We start from the raw sequence: 22,308 nt of genomic DNA on the forward strand, positions 1-22,308 counted from the left end.
ACATGTGTGTAAGAGAAGGGTGCAGTACCAGAGCTCTCCTGTAGATGTCGCTGTCTCAGTTTGGACAGATTGGGTTTGCTGCTCTGGGAAGGAGGGTCTGGTTTAGATGCACTCGTAGAAACCCGTCCAGGGGGAACCCCTCCTCCATCCCGCCACCCTTCCACCTGTCCTACAGCAGTGTCTGAGCGCAGGTGTCTGTCCGTCTGTGTGTCAGAGTACTTCTGTCTGTCCATGTTTTTCTGAGAGTCAGTTTCACTTTTAGGTGATGGAGTCCTGTCTGATGGGTAAGGGGGCAGAGGTCTCTGAGCCAGATGTCGTCCCTGGTCTTGTCTGTCAGTCTGTCTGCCTGACTGCCTGCTGTCTATCCACTGTCTGTCTATCTGTATGTCTTTTGGTCGACCCTCTGCCCACGTTCTGTCTGTCTGTTGTCTGCTCACTGTCCACTGTCTATCTTGATCAAACTGTCTGTCAACTGTCCACTGTCTTTCCATGTGTCTATCTGCATGCCTGCTCTCCGTCCAATATCTGTCCATCTGTCTATCTGCCGTTCTTCCCTCTGTCCATGTTTTGTCTGACAGTTTGTCCTCTGGCCAGTGCTGTTCAGCCTGTCTGTCAGCCGGTCTTATTAATGTCCTCTCTCTGACTGTGTGATTCCCCTCTGTCCACTGTCTGTCCACCCATCTGTCCTCTGTCCACTGTCTGTCTATATCTGCAGGTTGCTCGTGCTCTGTTTCTAGCTCTGATTGCTGTAAAATAAAAAACACAGAGGAAAGATGGGAAGAGATATTATAATCATGAATTCATCAACCAGTACGAGTTCAAGTTTTAATGTCACATGAACAAGTACAGTGAAATGCCTTTCTTGCAAACTCAAAACCCAACACTGCAATAATCAATAAGACTGTAACAATGAAAAAAAAATCACGAAAAATAAGAATAGGAAATACACAATAAAATAAGTACAGTGCCTTGCGAAAGTATTCGGCCCCCTTGAACTTTGCGACCTTTTGCCACATTTCAGGCTTCAAACATAAAGATATAAAACTGTATTTTTTTGTGAAGAATCAACAACAAGTGGGACACAATCATGAAGTGGAACGACATTTATTGGATATTTTTTAACAAATCAAAAACTGAAAAATTGGGCGTGCAAAATTATTCAGCCCCTTTACTTTCAGTGCAGCAAACTCTCTCCAGAAGTTCAGTGAGGATCTCTGAATGATCCAATGTTGACCTAAATGACTAATGATGATAAATACAATCCACCTGTGTGTAATCAAGTCTCCGTATAAATGCACCTGCACTGTGATAGTCTCAGAGGTCCGTTAAAAGCGCAGAGAGCATCATGAAGAACAAGGAACACACCAGGCAGGTCCGAGATACTGTTGTGAAGAAGTTTAAAGCCGGATTTGGATACAAAAAGATTTTCCAAGCTTTAAACATCCCAAGGAGCACTGTGCAAGCGACAATATTGAAATGGAAGGAGTATCAGACCACTGCAAATCTACCAAGACCTGGCCGTTCCTCTAAACTTTCAGCTCATACAAGGAGAAGACTGATCAGAGATGCAGCCAAGAGGCCCATGATCACTCTGGATGAACTGCAGAGATCTACAGCTGAGGTGGGAGACTCTGTCCATAGGACAACAATCAGTCGTATATTGCACAAATCTGGCCTTTATGGAAGAGTGGCAAGAAGAAAGCCATTTCTTAAAGATATCCATAAAAAGTGTTGTTTAAAGTTTGCCACAAGCCACCTGGGAGACACACCAAACATGTGGAAGAAGGTGCTCTGGTCAGATGAAACCAAAATTGAACTTTTTGGCAACAATGCAAAACGTTATGTTTGGCGTAAAAGCAACACAGCTGAACACACCATCCCCACTGTCAAACATGGTGGTGGCAGCATCATGGTTTGGGCCTGCTTTTCTTCAGCAGGGACAGGGAAGATGGTTAAAATTGATGGGAAGATGGATGGAGCCAAATACAGGACCATTCTGGAAGAAAACCTGATGGAGTCTGCAAAAGACCTGAGACTGGGACGGAGATTTGTCTTCCAACAAGACAATGATCCAAAACATAAAGCAAAATCTACAATGGAATGGTTCAAAAATAAACATATCCAGGTGTTAGAATGGCCAAGTCAAAGTCCAGACCTGAATCCAATCGAGAATCTGTGGAAAGAACTGAAAACTGCTGTTCACAAATGCTCTCCATCCAACCTCACTGAGCTCGAGCTGTTTTGCAAGGAGGAATGGGAAAAAATGTCAGTCTCTCGATGTGCAAAACTGATAGAGACATACCCCAAGCGACTTACAGCTGTAATCACAGCAAAAGGTGGCGCTACAAAGTATTAACTTAAGGGGGCTGAATAATTTTGCACGCCCAATTTTTCAGTTTTTGATTTGTTAAAAAAGTTTGAAATATCCAATAAATGTCGTTCCACTTCATGATTGTGTCCCACTTGTTGTTGATTCTTCACAAAAAAAATACAGTTTTATATCTTTATGTTTGAAGCCTGAAATGTGGCAAAAGGTCGCAAAGTTCAAGGGGGCCGAATACTTTCGCAAGGCACTGTATGTAAGTAAGCAAGCATACATGTGCAGGGATACTGGAGTGATGGAAGTAGATATGTATTGGGGGGGGGGGGGGGTGTGGTGATCAGGCAACAGGATATAAGATAAACAGAGTAGCAGCAGCTTATATGTGAGTGTGTGTGCGGGTGTGTAGAGTCCGTATAACTGTATGTGCATATTATGTGTGAGAGAGCAAACGATGGAGTGAGTGTGTGTTGGATTGACAGTGTATATGGGTGTGTAGGGCCCTGTGAGTGTGTGTTGGATTGACAGTGTATATAGGTGTGTAGGGCCCTGTGAGTGTGCATAGAGGCAGTGTGATAGTGTGTAGGGCCCTGTGAGTGTGCATAGAGACAGTGTGTTAGTGTGTAGGGCCCTGTGAGTGTGCATAGAGGCAGTGTGTTAGTGTGTAGGGCCCTGTGAGTGTGCATAGAGGCAGTGTGTTAGTGTGTAGGGCCCTGTGAGTGTGCATAGAGGCAGTGTGTTAGTGTGTAGGGCCCTGTGAGTGTGCATAGAGGCAGTGTGTTAGTGTGTAGGGCCCTGTGAGTGTGCATAGAGGCAGTGTGTTAGTGTGTAGGGCCCTGTGAGTGTGCATAGAGGCAGTGTGTTAGTGTGTAGGGCCATGTGAGTGTGCATAGAGGCAGTGTGTTAGTGTGTAGGGCCATGTGAGTGTGCATAGAGGCAGTGTGTAGGGCCCTGTGAGTGTGCATAGAGGCAGTGTGTTAGTGTGTAGGGCCCTGTAAGTGTGCATAGAGACAGTGTGTTAGTGTGTAGGGCCCTGTGAGTGTGTGTTGGATTGACAGTGTATATGGGTGTGTAGGGCCCTGTGAGTGTGCATAGAGGCAGTGTGTTAGTGTGTAGGGCCCTGTGAGTGTGCATAGAGGCAGTGTGTTAGTGTGTAGGGCCCTGTGAGTGTGCATAGAGGCAGTGTGTTAGTGTGTAGGGCCCTGTGAGTGTGCATAGAGGCAGTGTGTTAGTGTGTAGGGCCCTGTGAGTGTGCATAGAGGCAGTGTGTTAGTGTGTAGGGCCATGTGAGTGTGCATAGAGGCAGTGTGTTAGTGTGTAGGGCCCTGTGAGTGTGCATAGAGACAGTGTGTTAGTGTGTAGGGCCCTGTGAGTGTGTGTTGGATTGACAGTGTATATAGGTGTGTAGGGCCCTGTGAGTGTGCATAGAGGCAGTGCAAAAATGTAAATAAAAAGTCAATAAAGATACAAGGTTAACTCAGATAGTCAGTGTAGTTATTTTGTTATCTATTTATCAGTCATATTGCTTGAGGATAGAAGCTGTTCAAGAGCCTGTTGGTGTCAGACCTGATGCACCGGTACCTCTTGCCGTGCAGGAGCAATAGGGGGAGTGCTTTGTACCACAAGCGATACAGCATATACTGTACCTGGCTGAGTGAGTAGAAGGGGTGTCTGCTACCTGGCATGCCAGGCTGTGGTGGTATGCTTTGCACTGGCTGCAGGCTCAGGCCCACTGGCTCCTCCAATCTCTGGTCCTCCACATCACCCCCCTCACCAGGAGAGCCTGCCCTGGCAGCAGAAAGAGGGGGCTGCAGCAGTGTGTAGACATTCTCAGTGGCTGTCCTGAGAGAGAGAGAGAGAGAGAGAGAGAGAGAGAGAGAAGAGGACAGTCAGAGAAACAATGACAGAGTCAACCAAGAATTTGCTCTGTGGCCCCTGGATTGTATTTGATTTAGTGTGGACAACAAATGGGCCACTTTTTTCTTTCTAACCCAGCAGGCTATGTCATAATAATGTTGTAATATTGGCAGTGGTGGAAAAAGTACCTAATTTTCATACTTGAGTAAAAGTAAAGATACCTTAATAGAAAATGAAAGTAAAGTAAAAGTGAAAGTCACCCAGTAAAATCCCACTTGAGTAAAAGTGAAAAAGTATTTGGTTTTAAATGTACTTAAGTATCAAAAGTAAAAGTATAAATCATTTCAAATTCCTTATATTAAGCAAACCAGACATCACGATTGTCTTGTGATGGCAATCACCATTCTGTTGCATCTCATAATCTGAGTGAAAGAAGGGCAACAGCTGTCATCTTCATCTGTGTATACACACTGGTGTCATCTGATGCCCTTACGGGGGGAAAAAAACGAATTTCACATGTGATCTTATGTTTTGTGTTATCACATTAACTTCACATGGTATTTGGTATTTTATTAGGGTCCCCATTAGCTGTTGTGAAAGCTGCAGCTACTCTTCCTGCGGCCCACACAGAACATTACATTTGAGATAATACAGAACATTAACAGACAAGAACATCTCAAGGACAGAACTACATCAAATTAAAAACGGCACACAGCCTATACATCAATCCATACACACAACATATCTAGGTCAAATAGGGGAAAGGAGTTGTGCCGTGAGGTGTTGCTTTATCTGTTTTTTGAAACCAGGTCTGCTGTTTATTTGACCAATATGAGGAGTTCCACACAATAATGGCTCGATATATTACTGTATGATTTCTGACATTTGTTCTGGACCTGGGGACTATGAAAAGAGCCCTGGTGGCATGTCTGGTGGGGTAAGTGTGTGTGTCAGAGCTGTGTGAAAGTTGACTATGCAAACAATTTGGAATTTTCAACACATTAATGTTTCTTATAAAAAGAAGAACTAATGCAGTTAGTTTCTCCTCAACTCTTAGCCAAGAGAGACTGGCATGCATAGTATTTATATTAGCCCTCTGATTACAATGAAGAGCAAGACATGCCACTCTGTTCTGGGCCAGCTGCAGCTTAACTAGGTATTTCTTAGCCGCACTTCACCACATGGCTGGACAATAATCAAGATAAGAGCCTGCAGGACTTGCTTTGTGGAGTGCGGTGTCAAAAAAGCAGAACATACAGTGAGAATAAAAAGTATGTGAACCCTTTAGAATTACCTGGATTTATGCATAAATTGGTCATAACATTTTATCTGATCTTCATCTAAATCACAATAATAGACAAACACAGTCGGCTTAAACTAATAACACACAAGGGTGGGGTGAGAAAAGTATGTTAACCCTTGGATTTAATAACAGGTTGACCCTCTTTTGGCAGCAATAACCTCAACCAATAATAACCTCAATAACCTCAACCAAATGTTTTCAGCAGTCGTTACCCTGTTGCATCACCTAAATTCTGTTGAGCTTCAATTGGCGGACAGACAGCCTAAAATTCTCCTGCAAAATGTCTTGATAAACTTGGTAAATTATTTTTCCATCGACGATAGCAAGCTGTCCAGGCCCTGAGGCAGCCCCAAACCATAATGCTCCTTTCACCATACTTTACAGTGGGGATGAGGTTTTGATGTTGGTGTGCTGTGCCTTTTTTTCTCCACACATAGTGTTGTGTTCTCCTTCCAAACAACACAACTTTAGTTTCATCTGCTCATTTTGCCAGTTGCGCTGTGGAACAACATCCAGGTGCTCTTTTGCAATCTTCAGACATGCAGCAATGTTTTTTTTGGACAGCCGTGGCTTCTTCCATGGTGTCCTCCCATGAACAACATTCTTGTTTAGTGTTTTACGTATTGTAGACTCAACAATAGATATTAGCATCTTCCAGAGATTTCTGTAAGTCTTTAGCTGACACTCTAGAATTCTTCTTAACCTCATTGAGCATTCTTCTCTGTGCTCTTGCAGTCATCTTGGCAGGACGGCCACTCCTAGGGAGAGTAGCAACAGTGCTGAAATTTCTCCATTTATAGACAATGTGTCTTACCGTGGACTGACTTTTAGAGATACTTTTGTAACCCTTTTCAGCTTAATGCAAAGCAACTATTCTTAATCTTAGGTCTTCTGAGATCTCTTTTGTTCAAGGCATGGTTCACATCAGGCAATGCTTTTTTGTGAAGCAAAACTCAAATTTTGTGAGTGTTTTTTGATGGGGCAGGGCAGCACTAACCAACATCTCCAATCTCATCTCATTGATTTGACTCCAGGTTAGTTGACTCCCGACTCCAATTAGCTTTTGGAGAAGTCATTAGCCTAGGGGTTCACATACTTTTTCCAACCTACACTGTGAATGTTTAAATGATGTATTCAATATAGATAAGAAAAATACAATAATTTGTGTGTTATTAGTTTAAGCAAACTGTTTGTCTATTGTTGTGAGTTAGATGAAGATCAGATCAAATTTTATGTTAAATGTATGCAGAAATCCAGGTAATTCCAAACGGTTCACATACTTTTTCTTGCCACTGTATATTACAGACAGACCTCTCCCCATCTTCACAACCATTGCATCTATATGACCATGACAGTTTACAATCTAAGGCAAAACCAAGTCTCCTCAACTCTCTTCAACAGCCACACCATTCATTACCAGATTCAGCTGAGGTCTAGAGCTTAAGGAGGGATTTGTACCAAATACAATGCTCTTAGTTTTATAGATGTTCAGGGTCTGTTTATTACTGGCCACCCATTCCAAAACTGACTGTAAGTCCTTGTTAAGTGTTTGTTACCTAATTAGCTGTGGTTGCTGACACTTATATGGTTGAGTCATCAGCATACATGGCCACACAGGCTTTGTTAAATGCCACTGGCATGTCATTGGTAAAAATAGAAAAAAGTAGAGGGCCGAGAGAACTGCCCTGCAGTACACCACACCCTACATGTGAAAATGGGTGTAGTGTTTCAATTTCCTGTGAAATCATGTGATTTTCAACATGTAAAATCATGTGTTTTTTCTGTAAGGGTGTGCTCTCCAGCAGCATGCCCATTCCTCATGTCAACACAGAGCTGCATCCCAGCACTGATTTAGACTAGTAGCACACAGGGCCCACAGAGCATGCACTTAATGCCCATCATTCTAACAGATGGACAGAGAGAGAAAGAGAGAGTGAAAGAGCGATACATTCATAAAGTGGTGGGTGACATGTAATAAAGTGACTGAAGATGATGCAACACTGAAATATAAAGTTGAAGTCGGAAGTTTACATACACCTTAACCAACTACATTTAAACTCAGTTTTTCACAATTCCTGACATTTAATCATAGTAAAAATTCCCTGTCTTAGGTCAGTTAGGATCACCACTTTATTTTCAGAATGTGAAATGTCAGAATAATAGTAGAAATAATTATTTATTTCAGCTTTTATTTCTTTCATCACATTCCCAGTGGGTCAGAAGTTTACATACACTCAATTCGTATTTGGTAGCATTGCCTTTAAATTGTTTAACTTGGGTGAAACGTTTCTGGTAGCCTTCCACAAGCTTCTCAGAATAAGTTGGGTGAATTTTGGCCCATTCCTCCTGACAGAGCTGGTGTAACTGAGTCAGGTTTGTAGGCCTCCTTGCTAGCACATACTTTTTCAGTTCTGCCCACAAATGTTCTATAGGATTGAGGTCAGGGCTTTGTGATGGCCACTCCAATACCTTAACTTCGTTGTCCTTAAGCCATTTTGCCACAACTTTTGAAGTATGCTTGGGGTCATTGTCCATTTGGAAGACCCATTTGCTCAAATGATGTCTTGAGATGTTGCTACAATAAATCCACATAATTTTCCTCCCTCATGATGTCATCTATTTTGTGACGTGCACCAGTCCCTCCTGCAGCAAAGCACGACCACAACATGATGCTGCCATCCTGTGCTTCACGGTTGGGATGGTGTTCTTCGGTTTGCAAGCCCCTTATTCCTCCAAACATAAGGAGGGTCATTATGGCCAAACAGTTCCATTTGTGTTTCATCAGACCAGAGGACATTTCTCCAAAAAGTGTGATCAGTTGCAAACAGTAGTTTGCCTTTTTTATGGCGGTTTTGGAGCAGTGGCTTCTTCCTTGCTGAGCGGCCTTTCAGGTTATGTCGATATAGGACTCGATTTACTGTGGATATAGATACTTTTGTACCCGTTTCCTCCAGCATCTTCACAAGGTCCTTTGCTGTTGTTCTGGGATTGATTTGCACTTTTTGCACCAAACTACATTAATTTCTAGGAGACAGAACGCGTCTCCTTCCTGAGCGGGTATGATGGCTGTGTGGTCCCATGGTGTTTATACTTGATTACTATTGTTTGTACAGATGAACGTGGTACCTTCAGGCATTTGGACATTTCTCCCAAGGATGAACCAGACTTTTGGAGCTCTAAAAAATGTTTTCTGGGGTCTTGGCTGATTTCTTTTGATTTTCCCATGATGTCAAGCAAGGAGGCACTGGGTTTGAAGGTAGGCCTTGAAATACATCCACAGGTACACCTCCAAATGACTCAAATGATGTCAATTAGCCTATCAGGAGCTTCTAAAGCCATGACATCCTTTTCTGGAATTTTCCAAGCTGTTTAAAGGCACAGTCAACTTTGTGTATGTAAACTTCTGACCCACTGGAATTGCGATACAGTGAATTATAAGTGAAATAATCTTTCTGTAAACAATTGTTGGTAAAATTACTTGTGTCATGCACAGAGTAGATGTCCTAACCGACTTGCCAAAACTATAGTTTGTTAACAAGAAATTTGTGGAGTGGTTGAGAAATGAGTTTTAATGACTCCAACCTAAGTGTAAATAAACTTCAGACTTCAACTGTATATCATACTGTGCAGATTGCAGCTGCATATATCATATTACATGGGAGAGTGTGTATGCATGATCATGAGGATTCACAAACCCTGTGGGTGCCATGGCGACAGTGCGACACTCTTCCCCACATCCGTCTCTGCCAGAATCTGGCCCCTGATTGGAGAGCGTTGAGTTGCGGTTCCTACGGAAACCAAAGATGGCCAGCATATTGCGTCTCTTCTTTCGTCTGAGAGAGTGGGCTTTATGAAGAGAGGACAACTGACTGATGTAGGGAAAGAGAGATGGCGAGGGTAAAGAGAGATGAGGGGAGGGAAACAGGAAAAAGAGAACGGGTAAAGACAAAAAGCAGATGTTATGAGAGACAAACTGACCATAGCTATGCAGTAAAAATACAGTATGTCTATATTTTTTAAGACACATTTCTGTTCAGTTTGTCCCTAGTCAGCACCTGCACTTTTTATTATTCTCTCTATCATCAGACCCCCCAAACACTCTTCGAAAAAAGGTGCCGTCTAGAATCTAAAAGGGTTCTTCAGCTGTCCCCATAGGATAAACATTTGAAGAAGCCTTTTTGGTTCCAGGTAGAACCCTTTTGGTTCCAGATAGAACCCTTTTTGGATTCCATGTAGAGCCCTTTCTATATATGGTTCAACATGAAACCCAAAAGGGTTCTGCCTGGAACCAAAAAAAGGTTTATCCTATGGGGACAGCCGAAAAAGAGCGCATGTTTCTCTGGGCTGCTGCCTCACTGAAACTTAATAACACTTCCCAGCAGCAAGGGATGTTGCTAGGATACCACTCCTGGCACACAATGCTTTATCCAGAGTGCATTACTTTAGAAATATGTTTAACAGTAAATGTAATAATACTAAAAGCATAAACTTAACAAGATGATCTGCTGTGTGGGTGTACTAGCATGGACCAGCATTACTCTGCCAGAATGTGACAGGCGGAGAGGATACTCTCAAACTATTACTAAAGGCAGAGCTCACCTACTGTAAGTCCTTCTCCTGAAAGTAGTCAATGGACTGATGGAAAGTAGAGCCTATGCTAAATTACTTAGGTTGTAGTTTCTTTGGGGGATTCATGTAATTTAGATCATGCGTATGGTGTGCTGCTATTCACTCCAATTGCCTTTTGGTCATTGGGAGAGCGAGAGAGCGAGAGAGCGAGAGAGAGAGAGCGCGAGAGAGAGAGAGAGAGGGAGATCTACCTATCAGGGAGCACTCTCTTGGTGTAGAAATCTGGGAGTCCATGATCAATAGGGGTAACAGCTCCATTTTCAGGGCAATGCTGGGGACAGAGAAAAACACCCATATTTCAGCTTGACCATACAGATAGATGTAGGATCTTAATTTCACCAGTTTCTCACAGCAGACATTTTTTCTTGCAGCAACATAAAATGTGAATTATTAGGTGGATTATAATTAATGGACATTTTTTTAGGGGTGATACATTTTTTGTAGTTGAAAATCAAGTCTGAAATTTAAAAGTGGACATTAAACTTCAGAAGCCTTTTTAAACATCAAAGTACTTTTTTGGGGGGTTATGGTTTCATTTTTAAAATGTTCTGTTGGTAATAATACAAATGGATTATACTACATAGCTTTGGAGAGATGACTTAACCCAATTGGAGTAATTCACTTAGTATAGACAACCCTGGACACAATCCAAATCACCCTGATAATAGAGCAGCATGCTGCCACTGCCAGGAGCTGGGAGGCCCCAGTATTTGGGAATATGCGGTGGGAATTAAACAGGAGTCATAAATTAAATTACAACTTTTTGTATTATCATTATGTTAATTACATGAATAATTGCTCTAATGCAGGTATTCCCAAACTGGAGTACATTTTGAACTTTTTCTTTCTTCACATTTTCAAACAGTCCATTTATATTTTCCAACCGAGGCTAAACATTTGGGAGAGTTTTTTTTCTCTCGCCTGAGTAGCCTTGTTTCACTGCCAAAAATAAAATAAAACCATCTCGTGTTCAGCGAAATAACAACACAATGTCATATACAGGTAGCCTAGTCAAATAATTAACATCCAATCACATTAACCTTTACTCTCTCATGGGAATTCCACTAACGGTCTGTATGTAGCCAAACATAGCTGCTGCTCATGTTGGTATCTGCGCAAAAGCCATGACAGGGAGACATAGTGGAGTGGTAACGCGTGTGCAAGCAGTTGCTCCCAATGCCACTTGGGTATACTGCAGAATCCACCGAGAGGCTCTTGCTGCCAAGGGAATGTCTGACAGCTTGAAAGACATTTTGGACACTAAAGTGAAAATGGTTAACTTTGTTAAAGCATGGCCCCTGAACTCTTGGGTATTTTCTGCACTATGCAATGATATGGGCAGCAACCGTGTAATGCTTTTACAACATACAGAAGTGTGCTGGTTATCAAGAGGCAAAGTATTGACAAGTTTTTTTCAAATTGAGACACGAGCTTAAAGTGTATTACTGACCATAAATTTGCACTCGTCTGACCGCTTGCATGATGACGAGTTTCTCACACAACTGGCCTATCTGGGTGATGTTTTTTTTGAATGATCTGAATCTAGGATTACAGGGACTCTCCGCAACTATATTAAATGTGCGGGACAAAATTGAGGCTATGATTAAGAAGTTGGAGCTCTTCTCTGTCTGCATTAACAAGGACAACACACAGGTCTTTCCATCATTATATGATTTTTTATGTGCAAATGAAGTCAAGCTTACGGACAATGTCAAATGTGATATAGCGAAGCACCTGAGTGAGTTATTACGCAGGTACTTCCCCAAAACGGATTACACAAACAACTGGATTCATTATCCCTTTCATGCCCTACCTCCAGTCCACAAGAGCGCCTCATCAAAATTGCAACAAGTGGTTATGTGAAAATGTAATTTAAAATCAGAAACCACTGTCAGATTTCTGGATAGGGCTGCGCTCAGAGTATACTGCCGTAGCAAATCGAGCTGTTAAGACACTGATGCCCTTTGCAACCACAAATCCATCTAAGAGTGGATTCTCGGCCCTCAGTTGCATAAACTTAATACAGGTACAGACTGTGTGTGGAAAATGATTTAAGACTGAGACTCTTTCCAATACAACCTAACATTGCAGAGTTATGTGCATCCTTTCAAGCACACCCTTCTCATTAACCTGTGGTGAGTTATTCACCAGGTTTCAATTAACAAATAAGGTTTTATATGTAAGATGGTTAAATAAAGATATAATGATAATTTTTTATATTATTATTTGTGCCCTGGTTCTATAAGAGCTCTTTGTCACTTCCCACGAGCCGGGTTGTGACGACAACTCACACTCATTCTTATGTTTAATAAAGTGTGCTGACCCTGGTGCTGGAGGGGGTACGCAGCTGGAGGTTGGATGTTTGAAGGGGTACGGGACTATAAACAGTTTGGGAACCACTGCTCTAATGGAATAGAATATGTGCATGAGCACACACACACACACACAAGCACATATGAACAGCACAGAGTTAGAAACCTGTATCAATCTGATATCAATCATATCTGGTTTATTTAATAAGAAAATGAAAATGGCCACAAGTTATAAATTATGCATGTATCATAAGGGAATATTATCTTTTTAGTTGTCATTATCTATGCTAATAACATCTCTATCCTGTGTTATTAATATGCAAGTATCTCTATGTTACTCAGAGTTTTTAAAGTTCACATATCTTTAACTATGTGTTGCCAAATCACTATCTCCTTAAATGTATAATTGAATAGATAATATATCTACATCTTTACGCTTCTGCACACAAATGAGAAATCTAAGTGAATCTATAAGTTATTATAGATCCTGTATTTCCATATTCACAGGCAAGTATTACAAACATTCTGAGCAGTTCAGTAGCAACATTATATACTCCATATGGGGTGAGATGCTGAGGTCAGCTTCCTCTTACTGTGTCAGAGGGGGCATGTCCTGCTCGGTGCCTCCGTGGGGGCCTCGGCCTAACCCGCGTCACATGATGGAGAGGTGCACCTTGGGTAGGGAGCTCAGACAGCCCCTCCCAGGATGTAGAGCGAGAGAGGGCCGAGAAAGAAGAGAAAGAAGAGGACACAGAGGGGGGTGGGGAGGAGCTGGAGTCATCACACTGGCCTGAAAGAGAGAGAGAAAAAATAGGAAAAGATGACGAGATAAAAATGGAGAAGGAAGTGGAGAGGGGCTAGAAGTTCCCATAGGAGTCACGTGGCGCTGTCAACAGTGCTTCAAAGACATACTGTTAAAAACTACAACAATTAGCAACTGCACTCAAATTCAGTGTATTCGGAAAGTATTCAGACCAGTTCACTTTTTCCACATTTTGTTATGTTACAGCCTTACTCTAAAATGGATAAAAAATCCTTATATCTACACCCAATACCCCATAATGACAAAGCGAAAACAGGTTTTTAGAATGTCTGCAAATATATTAAAAATAAAAAACAGAAATACCTTCTTTTACATAAGAATTCAGACCCTTTGCTATGATACTCAGAATTGAGCTCAGGTGCATCCTGTTTCCATTGATCATCCTTGAGATGTTTCTATAACTTGGAGTCCACCTGTGGTAAATTAAATTGATTGGACATGATTTGGAAAGGCACACACGTGTATATAAGGTTCCACAGTTGACAGTGCATATCAGAGCAAAAACCAAACCATGAAGTTGAAGGAATTGTCTGTATAGCTCTGAGACAGGATTGTGTTGAGGCACAGATCTGGGAAAGGTAACAGAACATTTCTGCAGAATTGAAGGTCTCCAAGAACACAGTGGCCTCCATCATTCTTAAATGGAAGAAGTTTGGAACCACCAAGACTCTTCCTAGAGCTGGCTGCCCGGCCAAACTGAGCAATCAGGCGGAGAAGGGTCTTGGTCAGGGAGGATGCCACTCCTGAGTTAACGGCACCTGACAGCCTGCTTGGAATTTGCCAAAAGGCACCTAAAAGAGTCTCAGACCTTGAGAAACATGATTCTTTGGTCTGATGAAATCAAGATTGAACATTTTGGCCTGAATGCCAAGCGTCATGTCTGGAGGGAACCTGGCCCCATCTCTACGGTGAAGCATGGTGGTGGCAGCATCATGCTGTGGGAATGTTTTTCCATCGGCAGGGACTGGGAGATTAGTCAGGATTGAGGGAAAGATGAATGGAGCAAAGTATGAGATCCTTGATGAAAACCTGCTCCAGAGCGCTCAGGACCTCAGACTGGGGCGAAGGTTCACCTTCCAACAGGACAAGCACACAGCCAAGACAACACAGAAGCGGATTCGGGACTCCGAAGTCTCTGAATGTCCTTGAGTGGCCCAGCCAGAGCCCGGACTTTAACCCGATCGAACATCTCTGGAGAGACCTGAAAATAACGCTCCCCATCCAACCTGACAGAGCTTGAGAGGATCTTTTTATACATTTCAATACATTTGCCAGAATTTCTTAAAACCTGTTTTCCCTTTGTCATTACGGGATATTGTATGTAGATTGAGGGAAAGCATTTTTAAAATCAATTTTAGAATAAGGCTGTAACGTAAAACAATGTGGAATAAGTCAAGGCATCTGAATACTATCTTAATGCACTGTATGTTGATGCAGGAATGGACTTAGGCTGGCAGGGACACCAGCCAAAAATGGCTCTCTCAGAGAGAGAGAGGAAAGGAGAAAGGAGGAGAGGAAAGGAAAGAGGAGGAGAGGAAAGGAGAGAGGGGGAGAGGAAAGGAGAGAGAGGGAGAGGAAAGGAGAGAGAGGGAGAGGAAAGGGGAGAGAGGGAGAGGAAAGGGGAGAGAGGGAGAGGAAAGGGGAGAGAGGGAGAGGAAAGGGGAGAGAGGGAGAGGAAGGGAGAGAGGAGGAGAGGAAAGGTGAGAGGGGGAGAGGAAAGGAGAGAGGGGGAGAGGAAAGGAGAGAGAGTGAGAGGAAAGGAGAGAGAGTGAGAGGAAAGGAGAGAGAGGGAGAGGAAAGGGGAGAGAGGGAGAAGAAGGGAGAGAGGATGAGAGGAAGGGAGAGAGGAAAGGAGAGAGGGGGAGAGGAAAGGAGAGAGGGAAGGAGAGGAAAGGAGAGAGGGAGAGCGGGAGAGCGGGAGAGGAAAACAGACAGTCACTAATGACCTCTAAAAGAGAGCAGGTAGGAAGAGAAGGATAGAGAGATAGTGGTACGGAGGCATACTCACTCAGCCTGGTAGAGACAGGTCGAATACGTCTAGTTCTAGAGCTACGCTTCTTAATGGCAATTGTGTCCTAGAGAAGGCAGAGAAAGACGTAGAAGCAAAAACAAACAAACACATCCCAAACAGACAATCACAAAACACATACGCTCACACATACCATACACACACCCTAAGCAGACAATCCCAACACACAATGCTCACTATACTGGTGCCCATCTCATCATCTGTGAGGTCCAGAGAGTCTCTGTGTCTGTGTGACCTCAGACCTGTTCCTCCGTCACATGTTACCTCCCAGCGCTTCACCTGGGACACCCGCCGCGTCTGGGACAGGGATCGGACAATACACTTCAATAAATGTATTATGAAGTTTGTTATGAATAATACTGCAACACTCATTAATGTGTTCTGACTGGTTTCATAAAGGTTTTATGAATGTTTCTATGAATGATACTGCAAAAGTGTAATGGTGTTATGAATGCCTGTATACCCCTTTCAAGTAAAGTTTTACCAATAATTGTAAGCAAAAGGTGACAAGCCCATACAGATAGACAGAGACACAGACAGATGGCAGCGTGTCTATACCAGAGTCTTGTGAGTGGCGTAGAGCTCCTGCAAGATCTGATCCACGATGGAGTTGGTGAGATAGGAGACCACTGAGAGCTTCACCTCCCTGAGAGAGGGGGAGAGAGACAAAACGTGTGGGGAGGAAAGGGAGAGGGAGGGCAGGGAGGAGGGAGAATAAGTTCACAGATACCCACACTGATTCAATTGAACAAAGAAGGCTGCATTGCTTATCTTCCTCCCTCAGCTCCCCCTCCCTCCCCCTTACTCCAGCGCTCGGTGAATGTCTTGTGCTGCTCTCTCCATCAAGGCTGTGCGGATGGCGGAGCGAGGGATGGAGACGCGCTCCGAGACAGACGAGAGCTGAGGACTTAATCTCTCCGCAGCAGAGGAGGACAGCGGGCACAACTCACGACAGAGAGACACCATGGAATCAACAATCACCTGTCAATCAAACAACCAATTAAACAAACAGATAAACAACTATGTCTATGTTTGAGAAATGGTGAAGGAGTAAGTAAACAGATGATGTTGAATGAGTGATGTACAGTATTGAGCAGTATACCTGTAGTTCCTTGTCAGCTGCTCTGGTCAGTTCCCCTGCCAGTTGGTCCAGTCTCTGTCTGACTGGCCCGTCTACTGACAGCACATGAGCTAGCTCACAGAGAGAGGGGTACAGCTGAGAGGGAGAGAGAGTTCTCATGGAACTTTTGTGTAATGTTTACTGTTAATTTCTTATAGTTTATTTCACTTTTGTTATTATATATTTTACTTGCTTTGGCAATGGAAACATATGTTTCCTATACCAATAAAGCCCCTTAAATTGAAATTTAATTGAGAGAGACAGTTGGGGGGGGTCGTATGAATACACAAAGACATACAATTAACACTTTAAACTCACCTACACTCCAGATGTTAGAGAAATGATTCAGGCATGTACACACACTCACCGCACGGGAGTTTCTTGCCTCCTTCAGCACCTGTTTAGCAGCTTGAATCTCCTCCATCTCCCCTACTCCACGCAGCACACACACCTGCTGCTGCACACACACACTCAGACGCTCCATCACCTGGTAAACAGAGAACAGACAAGAAGGAGGAACGTCAGTAAAAGATTTACAATACACACATATTGCTCTCGTGATGGCTCAACTCACTCTCTCTCAATCACACACACACACAAATTATATACATATGCTGTATCTACCTGTTCAGCAGTGCTGGTGACCAGGCCCTGGTGCAGCCGTAGAGCCTGTCTCTGAGAGAAGCGCTGAGTCTGGTTGTTCCGCAGCAGAGCACGCTGGATCTGATGATCCCAGATAAAAACCATTCACTCACACTGGCAATATGGTCATGTGTGGTAATCTCAATGAAGCAGTGTAATTTGAATTGGAAAATGCAGGAAAGAGTTGGTGATGGTAGATCCCCAGTAGAGAAAAGAAGCAGGGGAGGAAAGGACAAGGCAGATGAGATGAGAGGATGGTTAACAGAGGAATGGAGGGAGACATTGAGATGGGTGCAGATGAACTCGGGTAGCGTCAGGAGCCCACCTTGGTCAGTGCCTGCTCTGTCCTCTCAGAGGTACTACGGTACGCCTGGCTGATGTCACTGAGGGGGAGGGGCATGTACTGCAAGGTGAAGTTACTGAGAGAAAACCCACCGGCAGAGTTAAAAAAAAGAGAAGGGGTTTGAGTTAGGAAGGAGACAGAAAGGAAGGAACTAGAAAGAGAGCTGCAGAAAAACAGTTAGAGACCCAAGCCTTAATATCCCCAGTGGACAGAACTCCCAGAATTCCCCCACATTATGCTGGACTATGGACTGTGATAGGATGAGTAATGCTTTGATTATTGCAGCCTAATTAAAGGGGAAATCGAAGCTCTCTGGCTGACCCTCACAAGTCCTTGTTTAGTCCTGTGATGTGTAAAGTAAGCTTGGTTTGCTTCCTGTGTACCGGAGTTTATATATTAGCCAGCTAATTCTGAAAATACTCAGAACAACAGTGAATGTAAATTAGACAGAACTTCAGGTACCTCAATGTCTCTTGGATCCTATTTAAATCAAATGTCTTGCTTAGAAGTATGTGTGTGTGTGTGTGTGTGTGTGTGTGTGTGTGTGTGTGTGTGTGTGTGTGAGTTTAAAGCACAAACAGTCTCACTGTTCCAGGGCTCGAGCCACATCCAGGAATCCTGTAGCTGAGGTGTTGTTACGATCCCACGTCACACTCCTGTCAGGACAGTGGAGAACCAGTGTCAAACACAACCATCTAACCAAGTCACTACTGTCAGGACAGTGGAGAACCAGTGTCAAACACAACCATCTAACCAAGTCACTGCTGTCAGGACAGTGGAGAACCAGTGTCAAACACAACCATCTAACCAAGTCACTGCTGTCAGGACAGTGAAGAACCAGTGTCAAACACAACCATCTAACCAAGTCACTGCTGTCAGGACAGTGGAGAACCAGTGTCAAACACAACCACAACCATCCAACCAAGTCACTGCTGTCAGGACAGGGGATAACCAGTGTCAAACACAACCATCTAACCAAGTCACTACTGTCAGGACAGTGAAGAACCAGTGTCAAACACAACCATCTAACCAAGTCACTGCTGTCAGGACAGTGGAGAACCAGTGTCAAACACAACCACAACCATCCAACCAAGTCACTACTGTCAGGACAGTGGAGAACCAGTGTCAAACACAACCATCTAACCAAGTCACTGCTGTCAGGACAGTGGAGAACCAGTGTCAAACACAACCATCTAACCAAGTCACTGCTGTCAGGACAGTGGAGAACCAGTGTCAAACACAACCATCTAACCAAGTCACTCCTGTCAGGACAGTGGAGAACCAGTGTCAAACACAACCATCTAACCAAGTCACTGCTGTCAGGACAGTGGAGAACCAGTGTCAAACACAACCATCTAACCAAGTCACTGCTGTCAGGACAGTGGAGAACCAGTGTCAAACACAACCATCTAACCAAGTCACTACTGTCAGGACAGTGGAGAACCAGTGTCAAACACAACCATCTAACCAAGTCACTGCTGTCAGGACAGTGGAGAACCAGTGTCAAACACAACCACAACCATCCAACCAAGTCACTCCTGTCAGGACAGGGGATAACCAGTGTCAAACACAACCATAACCATCCAACCAAGTCACTCCTGTCAGGACAGGGGATAACCAGTGTCAAACACAACCATAACCATCCAACCAAGTCACTCCTGTCAGGACAGGGGATAACCAGTGTCAAACACAACCATAACCATCCAACCAAGTCACTCCTGTCAGGACAGGGGATAACCAGTGTCAAACACAACCATACCTTCTATCTTTCCCTCCCTGTCTCTTGCCTGAGTGTGGTGTTGATCTGTAGGGCTTTGCTCAGCATCTTGGCTCCAATGTCCTCCAGGCTGTTCCCACTCAGGTCCACCTTTCGCAGACAGGTGTTGCTGCCCAGAGCGTTTACCAGCACTGTGCCCCGAGAACGCAGCCGCGAGTCAGCCAGTGAGAGGGACTGGAGGGCCTGGGGAGGGACAGGGGAGAGGGGAGAGAGAGGGTGAGGATGGAGGGAGATGGGATAGGGTGGAGAGCAGGGGAGAGGTAAAGCAGAAGAAAAGGGTAGGACAGAACAGAGGACAGAAAAATAAAGGAGAAGGAGATGACAGTGGAGAGAGATGGTTAAATACAGCTAGGAACAGGTGGCAGCAGTGCTGAGGAGGAACTGAGGAATTTAGCATTTGTAATAGAGTGATGTGTCAGTTTTGTACACAAAGGTAATAATTCAGAGGGCACAATATGTTACAGCCCACAGTAACAGGGCCATGGAGTGATATACAAATTAATAAAAAATAAAAAACTGAAATTCATTATTTACATAAGTTTTCAGACCCTTTGCTATGAGCCTAGAAATTGAGCTCAGGTGCATCCTGTTTACATTGATCATCCTTGAGATGTTTCTACAACTTCATTGGAGTCCACCTGTGGTAAATTCAATTGATTAGACATGATTGTCTATACAAGGTTCCACAGTTGACAGTGCATGCCAGAGCAAAAACCAAGCCATGAGGTCGAAGGAATTGTCCATAGAGCTCCGAGACAGGATTACGTCACAGACACAGATCTGGGAAAGGCTAATAAAACATGTCTGCAGGATTGAAGGTCCCCAAGAACACAGTGGCCTCCATCATTCTTAAATGGAAGAAGTTTGTAACCACCAAGACTCTTTCTAGAGCTGGCCGCCCGGCCAAACTTGAGCAATCGGGGGAGAAGGGCCTTGGTCAGGGGGGTAACTAAGAACCCGGTGGTCACTCTGACAGAGCTCTAGAGTTCCTCTGTAGAGATGGGAGAACCTTCCAGAAGGACAACCATCTTTACAGCACTCCACCAATCAGGCCATTATGGTAGAGAGAGGCCAGACGGAAGCCACTCCTCAGTAAAAGGCACATGATAGCCCGCTTGGAGTTTGCCAAAAGTGCTCCAGAGCACTCAGGACCTCAGACTCGGGCGAAGTTTCACCTACAAACAGGTCAACGACCCTAAGCACACAGTCAAGACAAAGCAGGAGTGGCTTCGGGACAAGTCTCTGAATGTTCTTGAGTGGCCCAGCCAGACCCCGGACTTGAACCCGATCCAACATCTCTGAAGAGACCTGAAAATAGCTGTGACGCTCCCCATCCAACCTGACAGAGCTTGAGAGGATCTACAGAGAAGAATGGGAGAACTCAGGTGTGCTAAGCTTGTAGTGTCATACCCAAGAAGCCTCAAGGCTGTAATCACTGCCAAATATGCTTAACAGAGTACTGAGTAAAGGGTCTGAATACTTAAGTAAATGTGATACCGAACAACTAAAAAATATAAATTAGAAAAATAATTATAAAAAACAGTTTTGCTTTGTCATTATGGGGTAATGTGTGTAGATCGATGAGGAAACATTGTTTTTAAATACATTTTAGACTAAGGATGTATCCTAACCAAAGGTGGAAAAAGTCAAAGGGTCTGAATACTTTCTGAAGGCAAGGTACTCGAAGGGAAACACTATACTGTAGAAAATAACGAGTATTTATGTATGAGAGAATACCATGTACAATACAGTCTGTGTGTGTGGAGAATATCAGTATTTCACAATGAGTTACAATCAGTGAACATTCAAATGTGTGTAATGTGTGAATGATGTGTGAATTGTGACGCATTCTCACTCACACATTCCTCCTCCTGTATGAGTTGGACCAGCTTGTGTAGGATTTCATCCAGCACCCTGTACATAGATCCATGGGGAGAGAGGCAGTTCAGGCTACACTCAGCAGGAGCTCTGGCACTAGTCATTTCCTGCTGCTATCGTAATCATCCAAGTCTGCCTGAGGAAAATCAAGCTCTGATGCAAACTGACGCACACACACACACACAGAGTGCCTCTGTAGTACTGCACCTGCTCTTGATGTTGAAGTTCTTGCCCAGATACAGGTGCTTTAGGGAGGTGTGTTTGGAGAAAGCTGGTAGAACTGAGAGAAGGTCTGCATCCAGCCCTGTAAACACAACTACATCAAGCACACACCATCCCCTCATACAAAACAAGCTCAAACAGACAACCCCCTCACACAAAACTAGCTTGAGTGGTGCAGGCTGCCACAGCGGTGCAGAGTATCACACTGTGCCATAGTGGTACAGTCAGTCATTCTGCTCACCGTTGTCTGAGATGTCCAGAGTGGCGATGGAGGAGAGTCTAGGGAACAGCTCCTGGATCACAGAAGCTCCTGCAGATTTCAGCTGAGGCAGACAGGCAGGCAGACAGACAGACAGAGTGTGAGCATGTGTGAGAGGAGGACATTCAAAGCACAGGAGACCTTGACATAGTTTTCATCTATAGCTACTGCTCAGTAAGTCCTTATTGGAAACATAAGCAATGAATGCCAGAGAGATAGATATGGTCAATTATATAAAGGCCAGCAGGAATTGAATGTTGTGTACAGAGTGACAGACTTGTACCTCACAGCCACTAATGTCCAGGTGTAGGTCATTGATGTGAGGGTTTGTGGTCAGACCGATAAAGAGAGACCTAAAGAAAGAGAGAGGGAAAAATAAACATAAGGGGGAAAGGTGTTTACAACAAAGACCTTTTAGCTTCTTTCTCTTTCTGGAAATTCACACCCTTTAGGGTAGTGTCATTTGTCATGGTGACCAGTGTGTGTTGTGCAGCTAGCCTGGTCCCAGTCACTCCAGTGAGATGCAGGTGTGACAGATAGAGACCAGGGGAGACTAGGGGAACTGACCTCAGGGCCTCAGGGGGCAGCTTCATAGAGGCCAGGCTGACATGGGTGAGACTGAAGGCCGAGCTGAAGAACTGACGGAACAACGGCAGGTTCTCCTTCACTTTCCTGGGAGAGGAGCGAGGTCAGAGTGAGATGAATGAGAGAGGAAGAAGTAGAGATGGAGTGGGAGGGAAAGGCGATAGAAGGTGAGTGGTTAATTGTAGATTGTCTGGGTAAATAAGAGACTG

General features: G+C 43.9%; 1 protein-coding gene across 5 annotated transcripts in view; it reads right to left on the bottom strand.

Moving 5' to 3' along the window:
* Nucleotides 1-22,308, bottom strand: part of LOC110524568 (capping protein, Arp2/3 and myosin-I linker protein 3) — a 36,448-nt gene that overhangs the window by 1,978 nt on the left and 12,162 nt on the right. For 4 of the 5 annotated variants that reach the window (XM_036978411.1, XM_036978407.1, XM_036978410.1 and 1 more), the window contains exons 16-35: nucleotides 22,082-22,186; nucleotides 21,798-21,867; nucleotides 21,497-21,578; nucleotides 21,241-21,337; nucleotides 21,015-21,069; nucleotides 19,166-19,338; nucleotides 17,966-18,034; nucleotides 17,361-17,454; nucleotides 17,018-17,116; nucleotides 16,761-16,880; nucleotides 16,376-16,489; nucleotides 16,079-16,254; nucleotides 15,832-15,919; nucleotides 15,442-15,570; nucleotides 15,253-15,319; nucleotides 13,015-13,211; nucleotides 10,301-10,380; nucleotides 9,176-9,349; nucleotides 3,967-4,162; nucleotides 29-746 (exon numbers count right to left, since the gene is read on the bottom strand). In XM_036978411.1, the coding sequence (XP_036834306.1) occupies nucleotides 29-746; nucleotides 3,967-4,162; nucleotides 9,176-9,349; nucleotides 10,301-10,380; nucleotides 13,015-13,211; nucleotides 15,253-15,319; nucleotides 15,442-15,570; nucleotides 15,832-15,919; nucleotides 16,079-16,254; nucleotides 16,376-16,489; nucleotides 16,761-16,880; nucleotides 17,018-17,116; nucleotides 17,361-17,454; nucleotides 17,966-18,034; nucleotides 19,166-19,338; nucleotides 21,015-21,069; nucleotides 21,241-21,337; nucleotides 21,497-21,578; nucleotides 21,798-21,867; nucleotides 22,082-22,186 (2,903 nt within the window). The remainder of the gene's footprint in view (nucleotides 1-28; nucleotides 747-3,966; nucleotides 4,163-9,175; nucleotides 9,350-10,300; nucleotides 10,381-13,014; nucleotides 13,212-15,252; nucleotides 15,320-15,441; nucleotides 15,571-15,831; nucleotides 15,920-16,078; nucleotides 16,255-16,375; nucleotides 16,490-16,760; nucleotides 16,881-17,017; nucleotides 17,117-17,360; nucleotides 17,455-17,965; nucleotides 18,035-19,165; nucleotides 19,339-21,014; nucleotides 21,070-21,240; nucleotides 21,338-21,496; nucleotides 21,579-21,797; nucleotides 21,868-22,081; nucleotides 22,187-22,308) is intronic. The other variant, XM_036978408.1, reaches the window with a different exon arrangement.

This window comes from Oncorhynchus mykiss, chromosome 5 (genome assembly GCF_013265735.2).
Source record: "Oncorhynchus mykiss isolate Arlee chromosome 5, USDA_OmykA_1.1, whole genome shotgun sequence".
Lineage (NCBI taxonomy): Eukaryota > Metazoa > Chordata > Actinopteri > Salmoniformes > Salmonidae > Oncorhynchus > Oncorhynchus mykiss.